At 37.7% G+C, this 24,027-nt stretch overlaps 1 protein-coding gene across 2 annotated transcripts in view; it reads left to right on the forward strand.

Annotated features, from left to right (window-relative positions):
* The window catches only part of apoba (apolipoprotein Ba), a 68,929-nt gene that overhangs the window by 20,018 nt on the left and 24,884 nt on the right, over positions 1–24,027 (forward strand). For both annotated transcript variants that reach the window (XM_073056983.1, XM_073056984.1), the window contains exons 10-25: positions 781–1,008; positions 1,257–1,374; positions 1,469–1,615; positions 2,757–2,968; positions 3,255–3,492; positions 6,828–7,007; positions 7,107–7,295; positions 9,932–10,099; positions 10,436–10,641; positions 10,968–11,126; positions 13,043–13,164; positions 14,482–14,692; positions 18,209–18,387; positions 19,555–19,748; positions 21,528–21,670; positions 23,046–23,467. In XM_073056983.1, the coding sequence (XP_072913084.1) occupies positions 781–1,008; positions 1,257–1,374; positions 1,469–1,615; positions 2,757–2,968; positions 3,255–3,492; positions 6,828–7,007; positions 7,107–7,295; positions 9,932–10,099; positions 10,436–10,641; positions 10,968–11,126; positions 13,043–13,164; positions 14,482–14,692; positions 18,209–18,387; positions 19,555–19,748; positions 21,528–21,670; positions 23,046–23,467 (3,116 nt within the window). The remainder of the gene's footprint in view (positions 1–780; positions 1,009–1,256; positions 1,375–1,468; positions 1,616–2,756; positions 2,969–3,254; positions 3,493–6,827; positions 7,008–7,106; positions 7,296–9,931; positions 10,100–10,435; positions 10,642–10,967; positions 11,127–13,042; positions 13,165–14,481; positions 14,693–18,208; positions 18,388–19,554; positions 19,749–21,527; positions 21,671–23,045; positions 23,468–24,027) is intronic.

The following is a 24,027-nucleotide window of genomic DNA, read 5'->3' on the forward strand; positions in this document are numbered from 1 at the left end:
CTTCTCACATTCCACAAGAATAGCATGCTACTGGCATGTCTGCATTCCCACTGCTTTAGTTGCACAGTGAGAAAGAATGAAACTTCCCAGAAACTTAACCTTAGCCTTTGCCTCTTCTTGCTGAAGTCTCTTGAGCCAAAGCCTTAAGCTGTTTGCTCTAACACCGAACTACTCCAACAATGGCCACTCCCACAATGTCTGCTCCACTAGAACCTAACTTCATTACATTGGCCATTGCCAATTGCTTAATTACCCAATGATCTCAAGCGCCACTAAATGTCCTGACTGGTACCACCCATTTTAAAAAATTTCTTCTCCATTTACCACACGCCAAAGGTTCTCATGATATCAAGCACTGCAAAATGTTCTGACTGGTACTGGCTAAATTTTAAATCTTTGCTGACATCATGAGGCCAAGTTTCTATTTGATAAATACAGGGTACAAGAAATTCTGCAGATGCTGCAAACCCAAAGGAATGCACAAAATGCTGGAATAAATCAGCAGGTCAGGAAGTACATATGGAGGCAAACAAACTGTCAATATGTTGGGCAAAGACCACGGGTTTCAATCCAAAACATCTACTGTTTGTCCCCCCGCCCCCCCCCCCCCCGATGCTACCTGACTTGCTGAATTCCTCCAAAATTTTCTTTGTTGTTCTAGTTTCTAGTTGATTCTGTATTTAACAATGTATGATCTTCATTTCTTGGCAGAAAATAGCCCACTTGTTAATGTTAGTAAATAATAATTTGGTTTCAAACCATATTTTTTCATTTTAACAGAACTCTCACTTTTCAAGCACTTCTCCAGTGTGGTACCCCAGAGTGTTTTGGAGCAATAATACAAATGCTTCAGAGCAAAAATGTCCCCGAATTGCTGGCAGATGCAGTTACTTACTCTGTAGGACTCATGGCCTCACCATCTGAAGACAGGATTCGGGCCATCCTTAATATGGCAAAAGTTCGGCAAACACGGGGTATGTTTTATGCCCTGAGTCACACAGTGAGGAGGTAAGCATATATTGTCATAGTTAATAAAACATCTATTTTTTTATAAAGCTTTTCCATAACAAGAACCAAGTAATTTCATTGTTCAATATATAGTTACTATGGATAATAAAAATGTAAACTTATTATTACCTCGTGCCCTACCCTCTACCCTTCATTTTAGTTTAATTCTTCTAAGAACAATACTCAAATTCTGATGACATGACACATGTTTATAGATGGAACTAATTTTAAGCTAATGATTCTATTAGGTTTTACAATGAAAGGAAGCAAAATGTGCCAGAGGTAAAGGAAGTTGCGGATTACTTATTGTCCATAATTGGAAGTGAGTGCTCTGGCGATGAAAACACTGTCTACCTTACTCTAAAGGTAAGGCATTTAGCACAGAACAAACATAGAACAACTTAACATTTTTAAATAGATTGAATACTATTGCATTTCTGACCTTTGTTTTCATGTTCAGGCACTGGGAAACATGGGACAAGCAATGGAGAATGCAGCTCCTGAAATTACAACAGCACTGTTAAGCTGTATTAAAAGCAGTATAGCTTCCCCCTCCGTTCAGCAAGCTGCTGTTCAAGCTTTGAGACAAATGACCTTAACTGATCAGGTACTGACTCTTGGGAATATGGTGAAGATTTCTCTACTGTTTTTTTTAATTACAAAGCTCATAGTGCTGGATTAATCTAACAAACCAATTGTGATTATGTCACATCAATGTTTAATAGATAATTTGGAGAACAATTCAAAAGTACATCCACAATCGGGGAGTTTAAAATGGTGAAGGTGCTCATCCTTTACTGCTCTTGATTAGCTACCCTTGTGAATATTTAGAGTCCAGGTGGTGCAGTTACTGAACTTTGATCCATTGACAGGCACAGTTAGATATATTCAAACTTAACTTCATGGTTTCATATCATTTCAATCAGTATATATTATGATTATTATTATCTGCATAAGTCCCTTAACTCAGATCATCTATTACACATTATTACATCTGAAAGTCCTGTTTCCCTTTGGTACACAACACACTAACTTTTGCAAACCTTCTTTCACACATTCCATGCTTCACTCAGTTCATTTACATGGAAATTAAATATTCCTTCCCATGATTATTGTATTAATTTTTTGATATCCTACTGTATTTTCTAGCATCTCATTACAAATGAGGGGTCTAATTACAGCTCCCAATATTTTTGCCATCAGTCATTTCTTAGATTAACTCAAACTGATTTCACCTGAATTTTCTGACTGAAGATGTATCTCATTCTCCAACATCAGAAATTATTATACTCCCTTGACCATTTTATCTATGTCTTCTGAATATTTACTTTTTAACCTTGGTTATTTTCCTATATCACATCCTTATAAATAGTTATTAGATCATACTCACTTATTTCTATTTGTGCTCTTAGTTGTCTTGCTATGAATGTTGTGTAAAATCAGGCAAAGATCCTTCAATTTTGACTTTCTCCATTTTCCTTGCTCAAGCTTTAATTGGAGATAAAATTTAATGTTTCTGTACACTCTTCCTATTTGACAAATACTTTTTATCATTGTGCATTTTGCTCCATGCACTATCCACTTTCCCCTCAACTGTAAAGTTCCCCTCAATATAACCACTCCATTAAGCTTCACCACTTAGTTCACAATCTTATGTACAGTTTCAGTTGTATGATTCATGAGGATTCCAGAGATAACCTAGGAAAAGTGAATGATACTTAATTATTTGTTAATAATTTAACTTTCAGATTCGCTATGAGCTTCTCGAGGTATATGCAGATAACACTTCACCTGTCCTGAAGAGATTGGGGGCCTACCTTCTTATCATGAAGAAACCAACACATAGACAACTAAGAAAAATAATTAAAAGTGTCGCGAAGAATGAAAATGAACAAGTAAAAAGCTTTGTTTCCACTCATCTTCAGAACATTCTGATAACTAAGGATCCCACATTAGAAGAGTAAGTCAATTTCAAATTTTCACCTTCAATTTTCACGATCAGTGATAAAGTTATTGGTATGAGCATAGCCTTAATAACCCAAACCATTAACAGTATTGATTCCTTTCGCATTCTATAGCAATGACATATGAAACAGTATTATTTTATTTCTTGACCTTATTTCTAACTGGAACCTGGAATGACTGGAATTTATGCATGTGTGTTACAAAATAACAATTGAAGATACTCCCTAATGTAATACTGTTCCTCCTGTATAACTGAACCAACTTTGACATTTTTTCAACAGGCTAAAAAGCAAATTGGAAGATGCATTAAAAGAAACAACACTTCCAGCACCCAAGGATTTCAGAAGATATTCTAGAAACTATCAAATATATAAGAAAATTAACTTTTTAAGAACACGTAACACTCTGGAAGGAGGATTGCAAAGTAATGTAATTTTTGACCCAAGCACTTATGTGCCAAGAGCTGTAATGTTAGAGACCACTTTGAATGTTTTTGGCCGGTCTGTGGACCTGTTTGAGGTAGGTATACATATGTTTTATCAAAATGTGTACATCAGCAAGATTAATCCAAAATCGAAACAAAATAATTGCCACTAGCTTGGGACTACCATGGGGTTGATATATTTGCATGATATACCCTCAGCTTCAATGAAATAATTGTTCCAAAGAGTTGAACCCTTTAATGTATTTGATCCTTTATTAGCAATTAGCAAGCATACAATCTTGGAGTGATACTAAGCAAAGATATGACCTCCACCGATCCCAAGCCACAAACTACCATGAAATAAGCAACTAATTCTAATTCCCTTCACTTTTACCACAACCTCACTAACATGCTAATTGCCATAGTAACCATATAACCATATAACAACTACAGCACGGAAACAGGCCATCTCGACCCTTCTAGTCCATGCCGAATGCTTACTCACACCTAGTCCCACTGACCGGCACTCAGCCCATAACCCTCCATTCCTTTCCTGTTCATATACCTATACAATTTTTTTTTTTAATGACCATACCGAACCTGCCTCTACCACTTCTACTGGAAGCTCATTCCATACAGCTACCACTCTCTGAGTAAAGAAATTCCCCTTCGTGTTACCCTTAAACTTTTGCCCCCTAACTCTCAACTCATGTCCTCTTGTTTCAATCTCCCCTACTCTCAATGGAAAAAGCCTATCCACATCAACTCTATCCCCCTCATAATTTTAATTACCTCTATCAAGTCCCCCCTCAACCTTCTACACTCCAAGAATAAAGACCTAACTTGTTCAACCTTTCCCTGTAACTTAGGTGCTGAAACCCAGGTAACATTCTAGTAAATCTTCTCTATACTCTCTCTATTTTGTTGACATCTTTCCTATAATTTGGTGAACAGAACTGTACACAATACTCCAAATTCGGCCTTACCAATGGCTTGTACAATTTTAACATTACATCCCAACTCCTATACTCAATGCTCTGATTTATAAAGGCCAGCATACCAAAAGCTTTCTTCACCACCCTATCCACATGAGATTCCACCTTCAGGGAACTATGTACCATTATTCCTAGATCACTCTGTTCTACTGCATTCTTCAATGCCCTACCATTTACCATGTATGTCCTATTTGGATTATTCCTACCAAAATGTAGCACCTCACACTTATCAGCATTAAACTCCATCTGCCATTGTTCAGCCCACTCTTCTAACTGGCCTAAATCTCTCTGCAAACTTTGAAAACCTACTTCATTATCCACAACGCCACCTACCTTAGTATCATCTGCATACTTACTAATCCAATTTACCACCCCATCATCCAGATCATTAATGTATATGACAAATAACATTAGACCCAGTACAGATCACTGAGGCACACCACTAGTCACCGGCCTCCAACCTGACAAACAATTATCCACCACCACTCTCTGGCATCTCCCATCCAGCCACTGTTGAATCCATTTTACTACTTCATTATTAATACCTAACGATTGAACCTTCCTAACTAACCTTCCATGCGGAACCTTGTCAAAGGCCTTACTGAAGTCCATATAGACAACATTCACTGCTTTACCCTCGTCAACTTTCCTCGTAACCTCTTCAAAAAATTCAGTAGGATTTGTCAAACCTGACCTTCCACACACAAATCCATGCTGACTGTTCCTAATCAGACCCTGTCTATCCAGATAATTATATATATCATCTCTAGGAAAACTTTCCATTAATTTACCCACCACTGACGTCAAACTGACTGGCCTATAATTGCTAGATTTACTCTTAGAACCCTTTTTAAACAATGGAACCACATGAGCAATACGCCAATCCTCCAGCACCATCCCTGTTTCTAACGACATTTGAAATATTTCTGTCAGAGCCCCTGCTATTTCTACAGTAACTTCCCTCAAGGTCCTAGGGAACATCCTGTCAGGATCCGAAGATTTATCCACATTTATAATCCTTAAAAGCGTCAGTACTTCCTCCTCTTTAATCGTCATAGTTACCATAACTTCCCTACTTGTTTCCCTTACCTTACACAATTCAATATCCTTCTCCTTTGTGAATACCAAAGAAAACAAATTGTTCAAAATCTCCCCCATCTCTTTCTGTTCCACACATAGCTGTCCACTCTGGTTCTCTAAGGGACCAATTTTATCCCTCACTATCCTCTTGCTATTAATGTAACTGTAGAAACCCTTCGGATTTATTTTCACTTTACTTGCCAAAGCAACCTCGTATCTTCTTTTAGCTTTTCTAATTTCTTTCTTAAGATTATTCTTACATTCTTTATATTCTTTATAATAAACATAATAAATGTGCTACACAGAATACAAAGCAATAGATGGCTCCTACAATGTGATTGCTCTTGAAATATACTACAGCCCTTACTTGTCACTGACATTTTAAAATATGTAGGTTTGAGAAGTATTATATATTTACCCCAATGACTCAGTTGCTGATCACTGTGAAACTCCAACTATACAATTTCCATTTTTAAAGTCGGGAATAAAATCTCAACAAGTTTCAAATCTGAAGTAAACATGAAAGCACTACAGGTGATTTTCTTTCTTGTGAACAAGTGGAGCAAAAGTAATCAAATTTCTATTAACTGAAGGCTGATTAGTGCCTGTCACTTTGATAAGAACAGTTTGCATGTCAAATGAAAACAAGGCTGAATTTACCTATGATGATCTCTTTAAACATAACCTTTTGAGTGCTGTATATAAAGGACTGCTGGAGCTAGAATAAGAAAGTTTTCTTAATATTATCTCCCCTCAGTCACCACCATCATCAACTACATCTAGGGGGCAGGAAGGAGAGCCAAGAAAAGATTGGTGGACTTTTGACAGGACATTTGGGCTCAGGTTATACAAGCAGGATACAAACTTGACATGTGCATCCCAAGATTTGGCAGACCTACCTACCCCAATAGGTCAAATCAGCTTGAAGACTCAGAAAATGCAGCAGCAATCCCTTAATCCCTTGACAACCTCTTCTGCTTTTCATAGTTTTAAATGGCTGCTGCAATCGTGAACTCCGCCAACCTTTTAGAACCTCCCTTAATCTTACACGGAGAATACATATGGGCTAGTGAATAGTAGCCAACTCTGCATCCCATCTTCAACTTTCAGCGCCTCCTACATACTTGCATTTAGCAAGATTTGCATCTCTGCAGAGATTTAAAATTGCTAACAGGAGGAATGTGAATTCAAAACCAGAAAATGGTCATAATGATCATTGTGAAATTCAACAATACAATATCAACTAATTATGTGACATTGTTAAGATAGGAACTATATGAAGCCTACTTTGTAAATAATAATTTAAAAGTTATAATAGATACATTAGAATTAAGCAATATTATTATTTTATACAGATTGGCTTGGAAGGCAATAGACTTGAACCATCTCTCACCGCAATATTTGGACCTGAAGGATTTTTTCCAGACAGCGCAATGAAGGCACTATACTGGGTGGATGGTAAAGTTCCAGAGGGAGTATCACAAGTGCTATTCAAATGGTTTGGAGTCAATAGAAATGATGAACATTCAAAGGATGTATGTATTTGAAAAATAGTTTAATTTGTACTAGAATGTATCTGTTCAAGCAGACTATGTCAAATCACAACCTTACTTAATGCTTTTGTCCTTTGTTAGAATCTGATGAAGGAACTCACCCTGAATTTTCAGAATATGTTGAAGAAAATTGAACAACAAACACCAGAAGTAGAGGCTTTCTTGAGAGTCTATGGAAATGAACTAGGATATGTTAAAGGCAGTGATTTCAAGTTGCTTAAGGAAATGATGTCAAAAGGTTTCCAACTACTCCGAAGCCTTCCAGCACAGGTATAGAACATCAAATAACAATTAAAAACGTAATAATTTAAACACAAATTCAAATTTCAAATGAATTGTTTCTCTGGTGCCATGATAATTTTTGTAGAGAAAGACTACGTAATTGGTTACATTTAGCTGACATAAATGTTCTTGTGATCATGAGATTTTATCTGATGATTTTAGATAATTATCTCCTTAAATGCTATGGAGCATATACATAACATATGAAACTGTTAGACAGGGACTTCCAAGATTTAGACCCAATGGTAATGAAGAAACTATCAATTTGTTTTCAAGTCAGGACAAAAGGTAACTTGTGAGTAGCACTTCCTGTTCTTGGTGGCAGAAATTGAGGATTTGGGAAATGATGTCACAGTAGCCTATGCAAGTAACTGTAGTACATTTTGTAGATGTTGCACAATATGGAAATGGTGAAGAGGATGAATTTTAAGGGTGGTGGATGGGGCAGCAAGCAGGTGGCTTTTCTGAATGGTGTCGCCCTTCATGAGAAATCTTCAGTTGCTCATCCACACATGTGAAAAGTATTCCATAGAAAATGACACTGTTGGTATTGTAATGAGAGACACAGAGATGGCAGAGGAACTGAATGTGTATTTTGCATCAGTCTTCACAGTGGAAGACATCTGCAGTGTACCAGATATTTAAGTGTGTCAGGGAAGTGAAGTAAGTGCAGTGAAAATTACGACTGAGAAGGTGCCCAGGAAGCTTAATGGTCTGAGGGTGGATAAATCTCCTGGAATTGATGGAATTCACCCTTGGGTTCTGAAGGAAGTAGCTGGAGAGATTGCGGAGGCATTAATGATGATCTTTCAAGGACCAATAGATTCTGGCATCGTACCAGATGACTGGAAAATTGCAAATGTTACTCCACTATTTAAGAAGGGTGGGAGGCAGCAGAAAGGTAACTATAGACCTGTTAGCCTGACATCAGTGTTGGGATCGATTGTAGGGATGAGGTTACGGAGTACCTGGAGGCATCTGACAAGATAAGCCAAAGCCAGCATGGTTTCCTGAAAGGAAAATCCTGCCTGACAAACCTACTGCAAATTTTTTGAAGAAATTTTAAGCAGGGTAGACAAAGGAGATGCAGTAGATGTGGTGTACATGGATTTTCAGCAGGCCTTTGACAAGGTGCTGCACATGAGGCTGCTTAGCAAGATAAGAGCCCATGGAATTACAGGGAAGTTACTTGCACGGGTGGAGCATTGGCGGATTGGCAGAAAACAGAGAGTGGGAATAAAGGGACCCTATTTGGCTGGCTGCCAGTTACCAGTGTAGTTCCACAAGGGTCATTGTTGGGACTGCTGCTTTTTACGAAGTATGTCAATGATTTGGACTACGGTATTAATGGATTTGTGGCTAAATTTGCCGATGATGCAAAGATAGGTGGAGGAGCAGGTAGTGTTGAGGAAACGGAGAGCATGCAGAGAGACTTAGATAGTTTAGGGGAATGGGCAAGGAAGAGGTAAATGAAATACAATGTTGGAAAGTGTATGGTTGTGCACCTTGGTGGAAGAAATAAACGGACAGACTATTATATAGATGGGGAGAAAATTCAAAATGCAGAGATGCAAAGGGACTTGGGAGTCCTTGTGCAGGATACCCTAAAGGTTAACCTCCAGGTTGAGTTGATGGTGAAGAAGGCAAATGCAATGCTGGCATTCATTTCTAGAGGTATAGAATATAAGAGCAAGGATAGAATGTTGAGGCTCTATAAGGCACTCGTGAGACCACACTTGGAGTATTGTGTGCAGAGAAGATTCACGAAAATGATTCCAGGAATGAAAGGGTTACCATATGAGGAACGTCTGGGAGCTCTTGGGCTGTATTCCCTGGAGTTGAGGAGAATGGTAGGGAATCTCATAGAAACATTCCAATGTTAAAAGGCCTGAACATATTAGATATGGCAAAGTTTTTTTTCCATGGTAGGGGAGTCTAGGACAGGGCATGACTTCATGATTTAAGGATGTCCATTTAGAACAGATATGCGGAAAAATTACTTTAGTCAGAGGGTGGTAAATCTGTGGAATTTGTTGCCACGAGCAGTGGAGGAGGCCAAGTCATTAGGTGTATTTAAGACAGAGGTGGATAGATTCTTGATTAGCCAGGGCATCATAGGGTATGGGGAGAAGGCAGGAGAGTGGGGATGACTGGAAGAATTGGATCAACCCATGATTGAATGGCAGAGCAGACTCGATGGGCTGAATGGCCTACTTCTGCTCCTATATCTTATTATCATTGTAATATGTGCTTTAGAGTGGAAAGGCTTTAGCATATCTTGAGGAAAGTTATTTGCTACAGAGCCTAGTCCATTTCAGTACTGGTCATTGAGATGTTGATTGCTGTGACCGCAGTAATGGTAAATCCATTGAAGAATCATAGATAGTGAACGATATTCTCTCTTGTTTGAAATTTTCTTTGTCTGACATCTTGGGCATGAACATTACTCATATTTATGCATATCGTATAGATCTAGTTATTGTATTTCTTGTGTGAGTAATATAAAGAAAATACTTGCTAGAGAATGACAATATTCACAGGAATATTAAAATTATGAATTACCTTTATACTTGAGGAGTATTTGGGACATTGATTTTAATGCCTATTATTCTTTGTGTTTGTAGGTCAAGTCAACTCTCCTGAACGGATTGGGTGGCAACCTGTTTGCTCACTACATCTTTTTGGACAGCCAGTTTAACTTTCCCACTGGGGCTGGTCTCCCTCTTAAGCTGTCTATGTCTGGTACAACCACACCTGGTGTTAAAGCAGGGCTGAAATTTGAGAAAAAGAAGGTAATATTTAACTCACTTTTTCAAAATTGGCATATGACCTTTTTTGTAGTGTTTAAAAATAAGTGTGGATGCAGTTTAGCAACAGATTGGCTGAGGCAGGGATCCAGTTGAGCAGTTATAATTGGGATTTGGAACTCATTCCAGCATCAGTCCTTTTAAGTACATGGAACAAGTCATCATAAATTATAAAAAATAGTTGAATTAAATTATAATTGAGTATTGAATGGTCTTCATCTTGCACTTTCATATGCATAAATGTAGGTAAACACATTAGAACGATTGTTCATTGATTTGTGAACTTAACAAAAACAAAAACAAATATTTCTTCCATTGCAGATCAGTGGTTTATATAAGCCTGAAATCGCAACAGAGTTCATGATCAACCTGGGTATTAATGCACCAAAGTTTGCTAGAAATGGAATACAGTTGAATTGCAATGTGCATTTTGAAACTGGCATTGAAGCTCAGATCAGCATGACTTCTAATCAGATAAAGTTCAACATTCCAGCACCCAAAAAACCAGTCCAGTTCTTCAGTTATGGGTGAGTACAAAACACAAAAATACAACTGCAGGTGCTGTGGATCAAAGAATACGTACACAATGCTGGAAGAACTCAGCAGATCAGGCAGCATCCATGAGAAAAGAATAGCCAACGTTTCGGGCCGAGACCCTTCATCCATTCCTGATGAAGGGTCTCGGCCCGAAACGTTGGCTACTCTTTTCTCACGGTTGCTGCCTGACCTGCTGAGTTCTTCCAGCATTGTGTACGTATTCATGGGTAAGTACAAGTAAGTTTCAAAGTTTTAAGATGCCTGTAAACCCATTCATGACCATGTATTTTAATCTGATCTTTCTTGTCATTTGCAGCTATAAACTGTCTCTAATACAGAGTACAAAAGTTGAGATCCCATCCAACATGGAGAACAGAGACAGATCATGCCATCCTTGGATGACAGGACAAAACTGGTGTACAGAATCAGTGTTAATGGACAATACACCAAGTTATCCACTAACTCAAGAAAGAAGGTCAGCATTTTGTCTTAATGAGACTATAGTGAAACAAAAGCTGCTTTCTACATTTCCTGATTTCCAGTTATTGCTCTAAGACAAATGCTAGGATGGCTTTCAGTCAATTTAGTGATTTATCTTTTGCTAATTATTTCAAGATAACTTCATTGCATCCAGTAATCCAGTAACTGGCAGCAGTGCTGCACAATGAATGGCAGGTAGTGCTTATTCCAAACAGCTCCAACAACCCTGGAGTTGGCTGTGTGGGGTCTGCACATTTCCCCCATAATCATTTGTGCTTCCTCTTAGTGTTCCCACTTTATTCCACCTGTCAGAGACATGCAAGTTGTAAATTATCTCTAGTATGAGAACAGTAGGAGGATCAGGAGGAGTTAGATCTGGTGTACCAACCTTTTTTTATGCCATGGGTCAATCCCATTAAGCAAAGGGTCCGTGGACCTCAGGTTGGAAACTATTTGCTTAGGTGACACCCTATGTGCTGAGTATTATTACAATTTTCAGCATGGCCAAGTGGTTAAAGCATTGGTCTAGTGACCTAAAGGTCGCTAGTTCGAGCCTCAGCTCAGGCAGCGTGTTGTGTCCTTGAGCAAGGCACTTAACCACACATTGCTCTGTAACGGCACCAGTGCCAAGCTGTATCGGCCCTTGCCCTTCCCTTGGACAACATCAGTGGCGTGGAGAGAGAAGACTTGCAGCATGGGCAACTGCTGGTCTCCCATACAACCCTGTCCAGGACTGCGCCCTAGAAACTTTCCAAGGCGCAAATCCATGGTCTATTGAGACTAACAGATGCCTATTTTTTCAGCATTATATTTGCCAAATCTATCATCCATAGTATTTTGTTTCTTTATTACTTCAGTATACAAACTTTGTATATCAGTAACAACCACTATAATAAATTTCATATATTGACTTAATTCTGAATCAACTCCACTGGATCCTTGGCTTCCTGATCAGCAAGGATAAACAACAATACCTTTGCTATAACGATGTCTTAGTGCCCTACAAGGATACATCCCTTGCACCGTACACACAAGACTGCATGCGAGATTCTGCCCTAACTCCATCTACAAGTTTGCAGGTAGTGGGCTGTATCTCAAATAACAATTAGTCAGAATAGAGGCAGCCTGGTGGTATGGTGCCATGCCAACAACTTTTCCCTCAATGTCAACAAAATAAAAGGGCTGGTTATTGACTAAAGGGAACAGGGCACTACATATGTTGCTATTTCCAGCAATGGTGCTGAGATGGAGAGGCTTGTTAGCTTCAGGTTCTTAGCAGTGAATTCTACCAAAAACCTGCCTTGGTCCAACCATGTAGACACCACAGCCAAGAAAGCCCACCGGTATCTCTCCTTCCTCAGAAGACTAAAGAAATTTGTCATGTTGCCTTTCACCTTTACAATTTTTATCAATGCATAATAGAGAGCACCCTATCTGAACACATCATGCCTTAGCTTTGCCTCTGAGCGCAGGAAACTGCAGTCAGGTCTTCATGGAAACCAGCCTCCCCTTGATGGGCTATGTCTACACTTCTCACTGTCTCACCTAAATCAACCAAATTATTTAAAGTACTTATCCAGCCTCAAATTTCTCTCTTCTACCCCCTTCCATCAGACAAGAGGTACAAAAGCCTGAAAGCATTCACCATCAAGTTCAAGGATTCCTTCTACTATTATAAGAGTTTTGAATAGTTCCATAATGAATGAATGTATACGAACACTATGCAAAACAAGTTTTTCAATGTACTCCAGTACATGTGACAATAATAGACCATTTTAATTGTAATCAGGAAATATTTTTCCTTCCAATTTAAAATATATTTTTAAAATCAGATCTTTGAATAATTATTATTGGAAAGGAGGGGTCCAGTGATTTCTATTTATTCATGCCTTATTCTTTACTCATGCCTAGATTTGTGATTACAATCGAACCTACAGACACAGTTACAGGCTACTCTGCATCACTAACATATGGATCGAAGAAAATTGAAGAGGATTTGGAACACTCTCTTAAGTTTGCAGTCGAGGTAGAAGGTATGTGGAGTACATGGTTTTGTACAATTTATTGAATTACAGCATTCTACTAATATGCTGATCCATTCGCATCAAAAATCCAATAAAACTAGGGTTAAAGTGAAGGAAGCAGGGCAAAGGCTAGGATCTGAGAAGCAGAACTTCGGGCTTGGCAATATGTTTCCCAGATATTGACCCATAGTGTTGGAAAGCAGGGTCAAGGAAAATATTCTTCTGTAAAAACTTAGTGATCACTTAGTGATTCGCACATTAGGAAACTAAGGTGGCATAGCTGTTAGTGTTGCTCCCTAATGGCTCCAATGACATGGACTCAATCCTGACTGAGGATGAGTATTTTGCAAATTCTCACATGGCCTTAAGGGTTTTCCAGAGGTGCTCTGCTTTCATTTCACAGCTCAAAGACATACTGGTAGATTAATTTGCTGGTGTAAAAATGTGAAGAGAATAAGTTTAAAGGCTACATGGAAATAGGACGTTGAATAGAATTGATGGAATTGTCATTTGGGAGCCCACATAGATTTGATGGGATGAATGGTCTCTTTTTGTGTCATGGTAAACAAGTAAAATCATATTGTCAGTGGGATAAAATTTTGCCTGCAACTCATCCTCTCTTTCAAAGCATCTGCTATCTGATGAGGATCATTTGGGTGACCGAAGACACTGAAAATTAAAATCAGGCCATCGCAACAACATTCTTCATTGATTAGTCCTTTTCCTACACTTCTTCAGCAGTCACCTACCAGCCACATTAAAACAAGTCTTCTGTAATCCTATCTCTGATGTCAGCATTGACATAACTGCCATGTAATGACCGGTGGGCCATGACTCTGTGAATTTACTGCAGCGTTCTTGACCAATGGTATTTTTTAGGTGCCCTTTCCTGCACTGGTGAGAGAACATTTGTTTGATTTAATCATGAGTTTTGAATTAGGCGTGTAGTTGTTATGGATGTTATAAAGGTCAAGAAAGATCTTGGTTATTTTAATGTTGTAAAGGACTTAAAAATATAAAAGTAATTTAATTAAGCTTAAACTGTTTTATTCATGTCATCTTATCAGTCATATAATTATTTACATTAAAGTAATACCAACAAATACTGCAAGAGCATGGTTGTAAGCCTGCCTTGGTTTCCTCATTAAAAAAACAATGGCAGTTAAAGAGGAGACAAATACACCTGAATTCCAGATAAAGTGGCCATGCATATCATAATTTCCTTTGATGAGTAATTTCACTTATCATTAGTTATTCTCCCTTGTTGTTTTTAAGTGTGTGAGTTAATTTGCACTGTGATCATTATAAATTATTATCATTTAACAGGCAGTGAAGCCACTGAGGTAGCAGCTGAAATTAAGTACAACACCAACAAGCACAGTCTTTCAGCAGATGTTCAGATTCCCAAATTTGATGTTGAATTTGGCATGAAACTTGGAGCTGAAGACAAATCCGTACAGGACAGGACCACATACGTTGTTAGATTTGATGTCACAAACAAAGATACACCTGAAGTGACCTTCAAGGGCCGAGCAAGGTGTGTATAAATAATGCATTGGATGGTCGGTTTGCTAATAGCAAAGGGGCAAAGACTCATCCCCAGGAACATCTAACTTTGAAAAAGAAAAGTAACTTTTCAAAACACATGGTGATATTTTACCTACCCAATGAATTATTATGTAATTTGGTTGCAGTTCTGCTTCTTCAAAAATTAGAAAAAAAAATCAGCAAATACTTGAAATACATTGCAGGTTTGGCAGCAACTGGGAAGTAGAAGAATCAGTACTGCAGAAACAAACCCTTTGCTCCTCCTGTTTCAGTATAATCCATATGGCCAATAGCACCTTCTAGTCAGTTGCAGGATGTTAAATGAAATGATCTTGAATAATCCCAGCGGCGTTCTCCATGTATCCTGAAACAGCACAAATCTGATAAAGGTCATAGAGACATAGAGCTCTACAGCACAGAAACAGGCCCTTTGACACATCTAGTTCATGCTACACTTTATTCTGCCTAGTCCCATCGACCTGTACCTGAACCATAGTCCTCTGTAACCCTCCATCCATGTACTTATCCAAATTTCTCTTAAGTGTTGAAATCGAACCCACATCCACCACCTCTACTGGCAGTTTATTCCATAGTCTTACCACCCTCTGAGTGAAGAAGTCCCCCCTCATGGTCCCCTTAAATATTTCACCTTTCACCCTTAACCTGTGTACTCTAGTTCTAGTTTCACCCAACCTCAGTGGAAAAAGTCTGGTTGCATTTATACTATCTACGCCCCACATTATTTTGTACACTTCTATCAAATATTTTATCTATCCCCTGCACTCCAGAGAATAAACCTAACCTATTCAACCTCTCTCTATACCTCAGACCTCATGTCTTAGCAACATCCTTGTAAATTTTCTCTGTGCTCTTTCAACCTTATTGATAGTTTTCCTGTAGGTACATAACCAGAGCTGCACACAATACTCAACATCCCAACTTCTAATCTGTGATTATGAAGCCCAATGAGCCAAAAGCTCTCTTTATGACTCTATCTACCTGTGATGCCATACTCATGGAATTTTGGATCTGTATTCCCAGATCCCTCTGTTCTATCGCATTCCTTAGTACACAACTGTTTACTTTGAAAGTCCTACCCTGGTTTGTCCTTCTAAAGTGCAACACATTGCACCTCTCTGCATTAAATTCCATATTCCATTTTCAGCCCATTTTTCCAGTTGGCACAGATCACGCTGCAAGCTTTCATAACCTTCTTTGCTGTCTACTACCACCCCCAATTCCACAAAATACTAATCCAAATTACCACATTATCACCCGGGTTGTTGATATAGATGACAAACAACAACAGCGCCAGCACCATCCCTATGGCACATCACTATTCACTGATCTCCAGTCAGAGAGGCTACTATCTACTATCACTCTCTGGCTTCTTCTTTGAAGGCAAGGTCAAATCCAATTAACTACCTCATTCTGAATGACATGCAGCTGAATCTTCTTGACCAGCCTCCCATGACAGCCCTTGTCAAAGGCCTTGCTAAAGTCCATGTAGACAACATCCACAGCATCTATTTCTTCAATTTTCTTGCAACCTCCTCAAAAAAACTATAAGATTGGTCAGCATTACTTACCACATACAGTACTAAGCCATGTTTATTATCCCAGATCAGGATAATATCCAAATATTTATATATCTGGTCTCTTAGAATACTTTCCAATAATTTACCCACCACTGACTTCAGGCTCACTGGCCTCTAATTTCCTAACTTATTCTTGGAGCCTTTTTAAAATAAGCTAACATCATAATCTATCCTCCAATTCTCTGGCATAACAACCGTGGCAAGTACACCATAAGTATCTTTTTGAGATAGTGATTTAGATGCATATCATATTTTTTACTGAGTTAAGTATTGTATGTAATTAGTTTTGCTACAACAAGTGTATGGGACATTGGAAAAAAAAAGTTGAATTTCCCCATGGGGATGAATAAAGTATCTATCTATCTATCTATCTCCGCTTGGGCCCCTGTAATGTTTTGCATTAGTCTCCCAAAAGGTTCAAGTGGGCTCCTTGTCAGCCTTGGGGATTTATCCACCTTAATTTGCCCCAAGATAGCTAGTACCTTCTGATCCATGATCCATGTATGTTGATGACTTCACTGCTGATTCCCCTCAGTTCTATAGAATCTGTGTTTGTCTTCTGAGTAAGTTGGGATGCAAACAAGCCATTTAGATCTTTCCTATCTATTTCAACTCCATGTATAGATGACCAGGGTGATCTTCAAGACAACAGATTTGGGGTCTTGTTATCCTTTTCTTCAAGATATATCTGTAGAAGTCCTTGGCATTCTCTTTCACTTTGTCTGCTATAGCAACCTTATGCCATCTTTTAGTCCTCCTGATTCTCCTCTTAAGTGTTCTCTTACATTTCTTATATTTCTCAAGTACCTCATTTGTTCCTTGCCGTTATGTCAGCTGTGCACCTTTTTCTTCATAAGCATAAGCTCAATATCTTTCAAAAACCAAGGTTCCATAAACCTGTTAGCCTTGCCTTTTATTCTAACAGGAACATACAAACCCTGTACTCTCAGAATTTCACTTTTGTAGGCCTTCCACTTACCAAGCATGCCTTTGCCAGAAATCAACCTATCCCGATTAATACTTCCCAGATCCTTTCTGGTGTCATTAAAATTGGTTTTCCTCCAATTTAAAATCTCAACCCAAGAACCAGACCTGTTCTTCTCCATAATGATCTTGAAAGAAATGGAATGATAATCAGCAGATCCAAACTTCTTCATACACTTCTGTCCTGCCCTGTCTCATTTCCTAATAGAAGATCCAGTATCACACAGTTTCTAATTAGGACCTTTATATATTGATTAAGAAAACTTACATGAATGAATTTGACAAACTCTATCCCATCCAGCCCTTTTATAGCATGTGCATCCCAGTCAATATGTGGAATGTTAAAATCACCCACAATCACAGCCATATTTTCCTTGCAACATTTTGCTATCACTCTGCAAAACTGCTCTTCTAAATCCACTGACTATTGTGTGGTCTATAATATATTCCCATTAAAGTGGTTATCCCTTTCTTATTCCTCAGTTCTACCAACATAACCTCAGTACTTTAATCCTCCAGTCTGACCTGTCTGAACATTGCCATGACACTTTCCCTGACTATTAATGCCACCCCACCAACTTTAATCCTTCCTGCTCTATCCCTTGCACATCAATATACAGTATAATATACTGTATAATTTCACTTTCACAAAGCCACAAATAAAGTGTGGTCAGGCAAATTCACCAAGGACTGTTAAGGGGCTCCTGTAATATTAGGTCGCTCGTTTTTTTTTAGCCTTGTGGTATTAAACTAAGTTCTTAAATTCTTTGTAGAAATTGAAATACATGCCAATTCCACAACACGGTCAGCTCATACTGTATCTCAATGTACATCAAATTATGTATGTAAAATGTGTAATTAGCGATTGAGATATAGTGGTAATGAAAATCTCAATTCTGACCAGCATTATTTATCTTTTAAAGCTATGAAGGTGAGCAGAAAAATCTCTTGCTGCAAGGTTTTTTCACCATTCCTCAGCACAATGTTAGGACAAACGTTGAAACTCAGATTCGGCGTTTACCTGATGGACTGTTTACTGAATTCAGCTTGGGAGCTTCTGCCCCTCTTTTTGCTGCTTCATATCAAACCAATTTCAAATACGGTAAGTTACTATGTTAAATTTCAATTTTATTTTCCATATTTTCTTATAATGCAACAAAGAATTTGAATATGGGCTGTTGCAACTTGGGCCTGTCATTTTCACTACATTTTACAGTTTCCCTTTCAAATATGGTATTTATTCCATTTTATGCAGACTTTTTTTTAACCATAAATGAATGGTTAAGGGCACAATGTTGCTTTCAGTGGAGCAGCAGTATGCATCTTCTCCATCAATATAATTTTTAGAATTGCATAGAAAAATTGTTTAGAAGGTCAGTGTAGAAATATTAAATTGAATATGATCCAACTATTCAGACATTCTCTAACATGTTTTTTCTAATTCTCATAGTATTACAGATTTTAATCTATGCTTTTACAGAAATTAAAGAGGAAAGGAAAATCAAAGAGCGTATTTTGTATCTCTATGTCATTTAGTTTATAATTGAGGGAAAAAAGGTTTAAAGAAAAATAAAAATGGCCAACAGATGAAAAACAGAGAGCAGGAAGTGAGTTACTCTCCGTTGAAGCTCAAGTGTGCTAGTACATATGAATTTAGTCTGATAGTTTCAAACAAATGAGAAACAAAATAAATATTTTTAACTAGGAATTTCTATAAACTGTGGGCACAAATTAAAACTTTACAGTTAAATGGACAAGGTTTACACTGCACCCACTGTCCACTTAATCCAGGCTTCTAATAATCTAAGTGAAAGTCCTTAAACAGATCTAGTAGAAGTCAATGAAAACACAGTCAAAGTTTGGAGGGTGTGGAGTAGTTAAGACTGCTCTTCCTAGGGCAATCAAAAGTTCCAGCCCTCACATTGCTCTTTTTGTATCAGTGTGGGGCTTACTACGTTTGCATCCTGGAATACACAAGCTAATGCCTGCAGCTTGTCTGACACATGCTAAAGTGTGTCAGGTTTCAAAAAGGCTTGGGTCATGTGCCACCAAGAACGGGAAAGATAAGCAGCCACTCGATGATGTTCTGACCATTTTGAAAATCACTCTTAGTAATTGTTTTATGCAGTACTACATACCTGCAGTGTAGTGATACTGCAATTAAATGAGGCAAAAATAATTTACATTTGAACTGGCTTAAAATTGACAACCCAAAATGTATTCCTTAATCAAAATCTGTGCAATTTATTGCATTCTGTTTCATTTTCAGATTCTAAGAAGGTCCAAGTGGCATGGAACTCAGAAGCAATGTCTGACCTTCAAACACTTAATGAGAAAATTACGAACATGAAAGCATTTGATACATACCAACAGACCCTAAGTGAGCACCTTGACACCTTCCTAAATAAAAAGGTTGCGCAAACTGATATGACGCTGAGACACATTATTGGCAAATCAATTGAGGTAAGCACAAGCTATTCAAAATAGTAGCTTTCTTATTTTTATTGCCTTCAGTGGAAACAAATTTCAGGAGTTGGGCTTGTTGCATTGATATTACTCTATCACTTTGTTAATATTCATGATCCAAAGAAAGGTACAAGACATTGGGTTTTTTTTTAAAGTATTATTAGTGATGGGCCACCATTGAATAAATATGTCAATCTGTAATCTTAAAAAATGGTGAAAAATGCAGTAGATTATTTTAAAACTACCAATGATGAAGCTTTGTTGTTTGCAACATAACCTGTCCTTTTTCTTTACTGAGACCAAATAAATGTATACAGTACTAAGCTAAAGTCTTAGGCATCCTAGCTATATATATGTGCCTAAGACTTGTGCACAATACTGTATATTTACAGTATTTCTATTTTCATTTGTTGAAAAATAAATTTACAATCATTCCATAACTGCACATCATAAAACAACAAATGGACAAAGAGTAAAACAAAATTCCTAAAGAATACTTCGCACCAATCTGATTATCAATTGTACTCCTGCACAAGATTCACATCTTTTGGTAATGCCTTTGTCATCTCTTATCATGCTGTTTCACAGTTTATCTTGACTGTAATCTGCCTTCTTCTGCTAACTATTTAATTCCCAGCAGTGCTGATCAACTGAACTCCCTTTCTGTCTTTCATCTTAACCTATTTTGTTCATGGCTTCATTTACTAAAGTATCATTACACACACTCAAAAAATCCCGTTCCAAAGTCCTGTCATTTCCTTGATGCATGACCATGCATTAGTATCTCCATTCAAGATGCAGTCCTTGCTGTTCCATTGAAATGGCACTCAGCAGTACCGTAAGTACCTACTATATAATTGTGACCCTTCCTGACCCTTCTTAGTAGGTCTACAGGCTTTGGCATAATGTCGACTATGTCATCCTTCTAAAATATCAACCTTTCTCTGGTTGTAGTGGGTCTACACTTGCTGGTTCTTTCTGTCTGTTCTGTCACGGCCAGAGAATCAACAGCAGTGGCTTGTCTTCCTTCATCAGCTACATTATTGCTAGATTCCCTCAAAGTCCATCTTCCTTTATTGGCAATAACATTTCTAGATTCTCCAAGGTCCATCCACTTTCCCACCCTGCACCAAGCCATCCCCTTTTGTTTCTCATACACCTACAGCCTCTCATATATGCTGTCATCTTTAACATTATAACACTCAGCTTTACTGTACCACAACGTCATCACCTTCTGTACTGAATACCAGTTGTCTAACATGACAAGAATTTCCTTCCAGATAATTATCTGGCCGAAGGCTCTGCCATATACCCAATTACATATTCACCAACTCATGACTACTTATCTTGCTGTCCTTTATAGGCTTGAGCTATGCTTCCAGCCCTAGAGCTCCTTTGACATCAAATCTGCCTAAATAAAGTATATAAATATGGGCATTTTGTTAAGCTTTAGTTTATCTACAATTAATAATCTTATCCATGAATTGCTACTTCTTGTCCAATCGCTAAGCTAACATTAATGAAACTTATTCAATAAATTGTTCCACAGAAGCATCACTGAGTACTTTACCTTGTTAATATTGTGATGTAAATACAAGTCATTGTTATGGGATCATGATTTTTATAAGATGAAAATATTTTCATCAGTAAGAAATGGAAGTTTCAGTAGTATTATGGGCTCACTTGCAGGATTTTGTCTTTTACACCTGTAGGGAATTATGCAGCAGGGATTAATTCAAAGCAGGGAAACAAACGTACATGTTTCTTTTTTGGCAGGCAAGCAAAATATGGTTACAAGAGGCTAATGGTAAAGTTCCATTTGCTCCCACCATTCAAAACCATTTGCAAACTCTGGGGAACTTGGATTTGGAGCAAATGAGATCATATTTCACTCTTCCAGAAAAACTCTTTTTAAAGAAGTAAGTTATTCTGTTTACTTAATCAAGGGACAAAGAGCTACTTCTCAAAGCTCGCTGCTGAAAGTTTCATCTCTGTCCTTTCCCTGTTCTAATTACTGAGCAACATTCTTATGGATCCCAGGCTGCAAGTTTCCATCACTGGTTTATCCACCTAGCAATTTGCAAGATGGGAAATTAAAATACAAACTGTTATATTGATCCGCTGTCATTAAATTCATTTTGCTTCAATTTTCTTCTATTCCTTACAAGTATTGGAGTGAACCTTGAAAACTGGATTTCAGGTTTTCTATTTAAAATTTCAGTAAATCTTTAACTTCCATACATAAGCTGTCAAATGTTGAAGTCTGAATTTTTCTAAGTGACAAATCGCCCTGCATCTATCACTACAATCTATTGCTGAACTCCACATGCTGAACATCAATGGGGTCCTTAACACTGAGGATTTACTTCTTTGATCTTATACCAGGTTATCAAGTATAGCATAACTCCGTAGCATAGAGTTCATGGGTATCATAAATCTGAAAATTCAGAAACCCAGGGCACACTAGGTAACTTTGGGAATTATTTTCCTTCCATTTTATTTCCAGGTATACTATGTTTCTAATTATTTTATTTATTTAATTTTCTCAGCTTTAAAAATTTCTCTGAAATTCAAGGTCATTTGATAACTTAAAATCTGTGACAGTTTTGAAGAAAACAAGGCTCTGCTTGTAGCTTTGCCTTTTATTAGAGGCTTCAATGTGGCTCCACGCAATGGCACCTGCAGCTTTGCCCCACACAAATCTGATCGCTTGACTTGAGGCTGCAAGTAGCTTTGTGCATCAGGAACAGGTGAACATGACTGGGTAGGGGACCACATGTTACAAATGGACAATAAGCTGGGTCCTGCATAATTTGCCTACTGTCCACTGAATCTAGTATCAGTAATTATCATATAAGAGTTTAGAAAATTTAGCAGAATCTGAACAATAAGGAAATGTTAAGAACTAGAGATGACTTATTTTACATTTTAAGTTTCTCCATCATCTCATCTCACCTTACCTCATCTGACCTGTTTGTTTATGCTTCATTATATTCTTCCTCTATTTCATCTAGCTGCTTATTCAGTAATATTGTGTCTTCATTAGAAAGTCTCTCATTTTCCATGCCTAGCTATAATTCAGTTTTCTATTAGTATTACGGTAAGCTGAAAAAAAATCATTGTTCAATTCCTGACCTTTTACTTTTGCCCAGTGATGACCACATCCCTTTCCACCTTACCAGAAAATATGAAGGACAAATACAAACTGTTACAAGACTTTATTTGCTTTTAATAAGAACCGTAACTAATTTTTGTTTTTCTTTTCTTTCCTCCACTACACCTTTCCCATCATAGTCAAGGCTCCATCGCAGGTACATTTGGGAATAATAAAGTTGACATTCCCGTTCCAATTCCTTTTGGTGGGAAAGTGTTTGAAGGAGTTACATTTTTCCCAAGAACAGTGAGATTACATCCAGTGGCTAAAGAAGTGCTTGGAATTACTTCACCGTCGAATGATTACACAATACCATCAGTTTTTATTCCTCTTGTTGGAGAAGTAACTTCTATTCCTTCTTTCACAATTCCCAAAATATACAAGCTCCAGATTCCTTCAATTGACAAGCTGGAATTCTCTTCCCAGCTGAACAATAATTATTATAACTGGACCTCCAACTTTAAATGTGAACGCAGTAGAAAGCAAGATGGAAGACCATTTTCAGTTGATCTAAATATCAGAGCAGACTCAGTTCTGGATTTTTTGTCATACCAACTGAAAGGTGAGAATTTTAATAATGTGTTACTGACATCCTTTTTTTATTATATCCATATTTATGAAAGGAGAATGAGAGGTGACTTGATAAAGGTGTTCAAGATGATAAGATGCATAGATAGAATGGACTGCCAAAGACTTCTTCCTAGAACAGAAATGGCTAATACAACAAAGCATAATTTTCAAGAAAGAAAGTATAGGGGGTAAATTCTTTAAACAGAGTGTAGGCAGAATGTTCTGTTGGGGTGGTGGTAGAAGATACATAAGAGGCATTTAAAAAACCCTTATATAGGCACATGTATGATAAAAATGTTGGAGGGAAAGGATAGATTAATCTTATAGTCAGTTAAAAGGTCCACGTAGCATCGTGGGTTTCAGGGTCTGTACTCTGCTGTAATGTTCTGTTCTTCTATGTTCTATACCATGTTTTATTTGAGCATATTTGATTTCATTAATTTCCTACTTAGTCACATGCTCTGTTTGAAGGGAAGGCAATAGTTATAAGTTTTTCAAATAATAAAACACATGAATTTCATAGCTCAGGTGAGTGGCTTGAGACCATTGTTT

Source organism: Hemitrygon akajei, chromosome 9 (genome assembly GCF_048418815.1).
Source record: "Hemitrygon akajei chromosome 9, sHemAka1.3, whole genome shotgun sequence".
NCBI classification, from domain to species: domain Eukaryota; kingdom Metazoa; phylum Chordata; class Chondrichthyes; order Myliobatiformes; family Dasyatidae; genus Hemitrygon; species Hemitrygon akajei.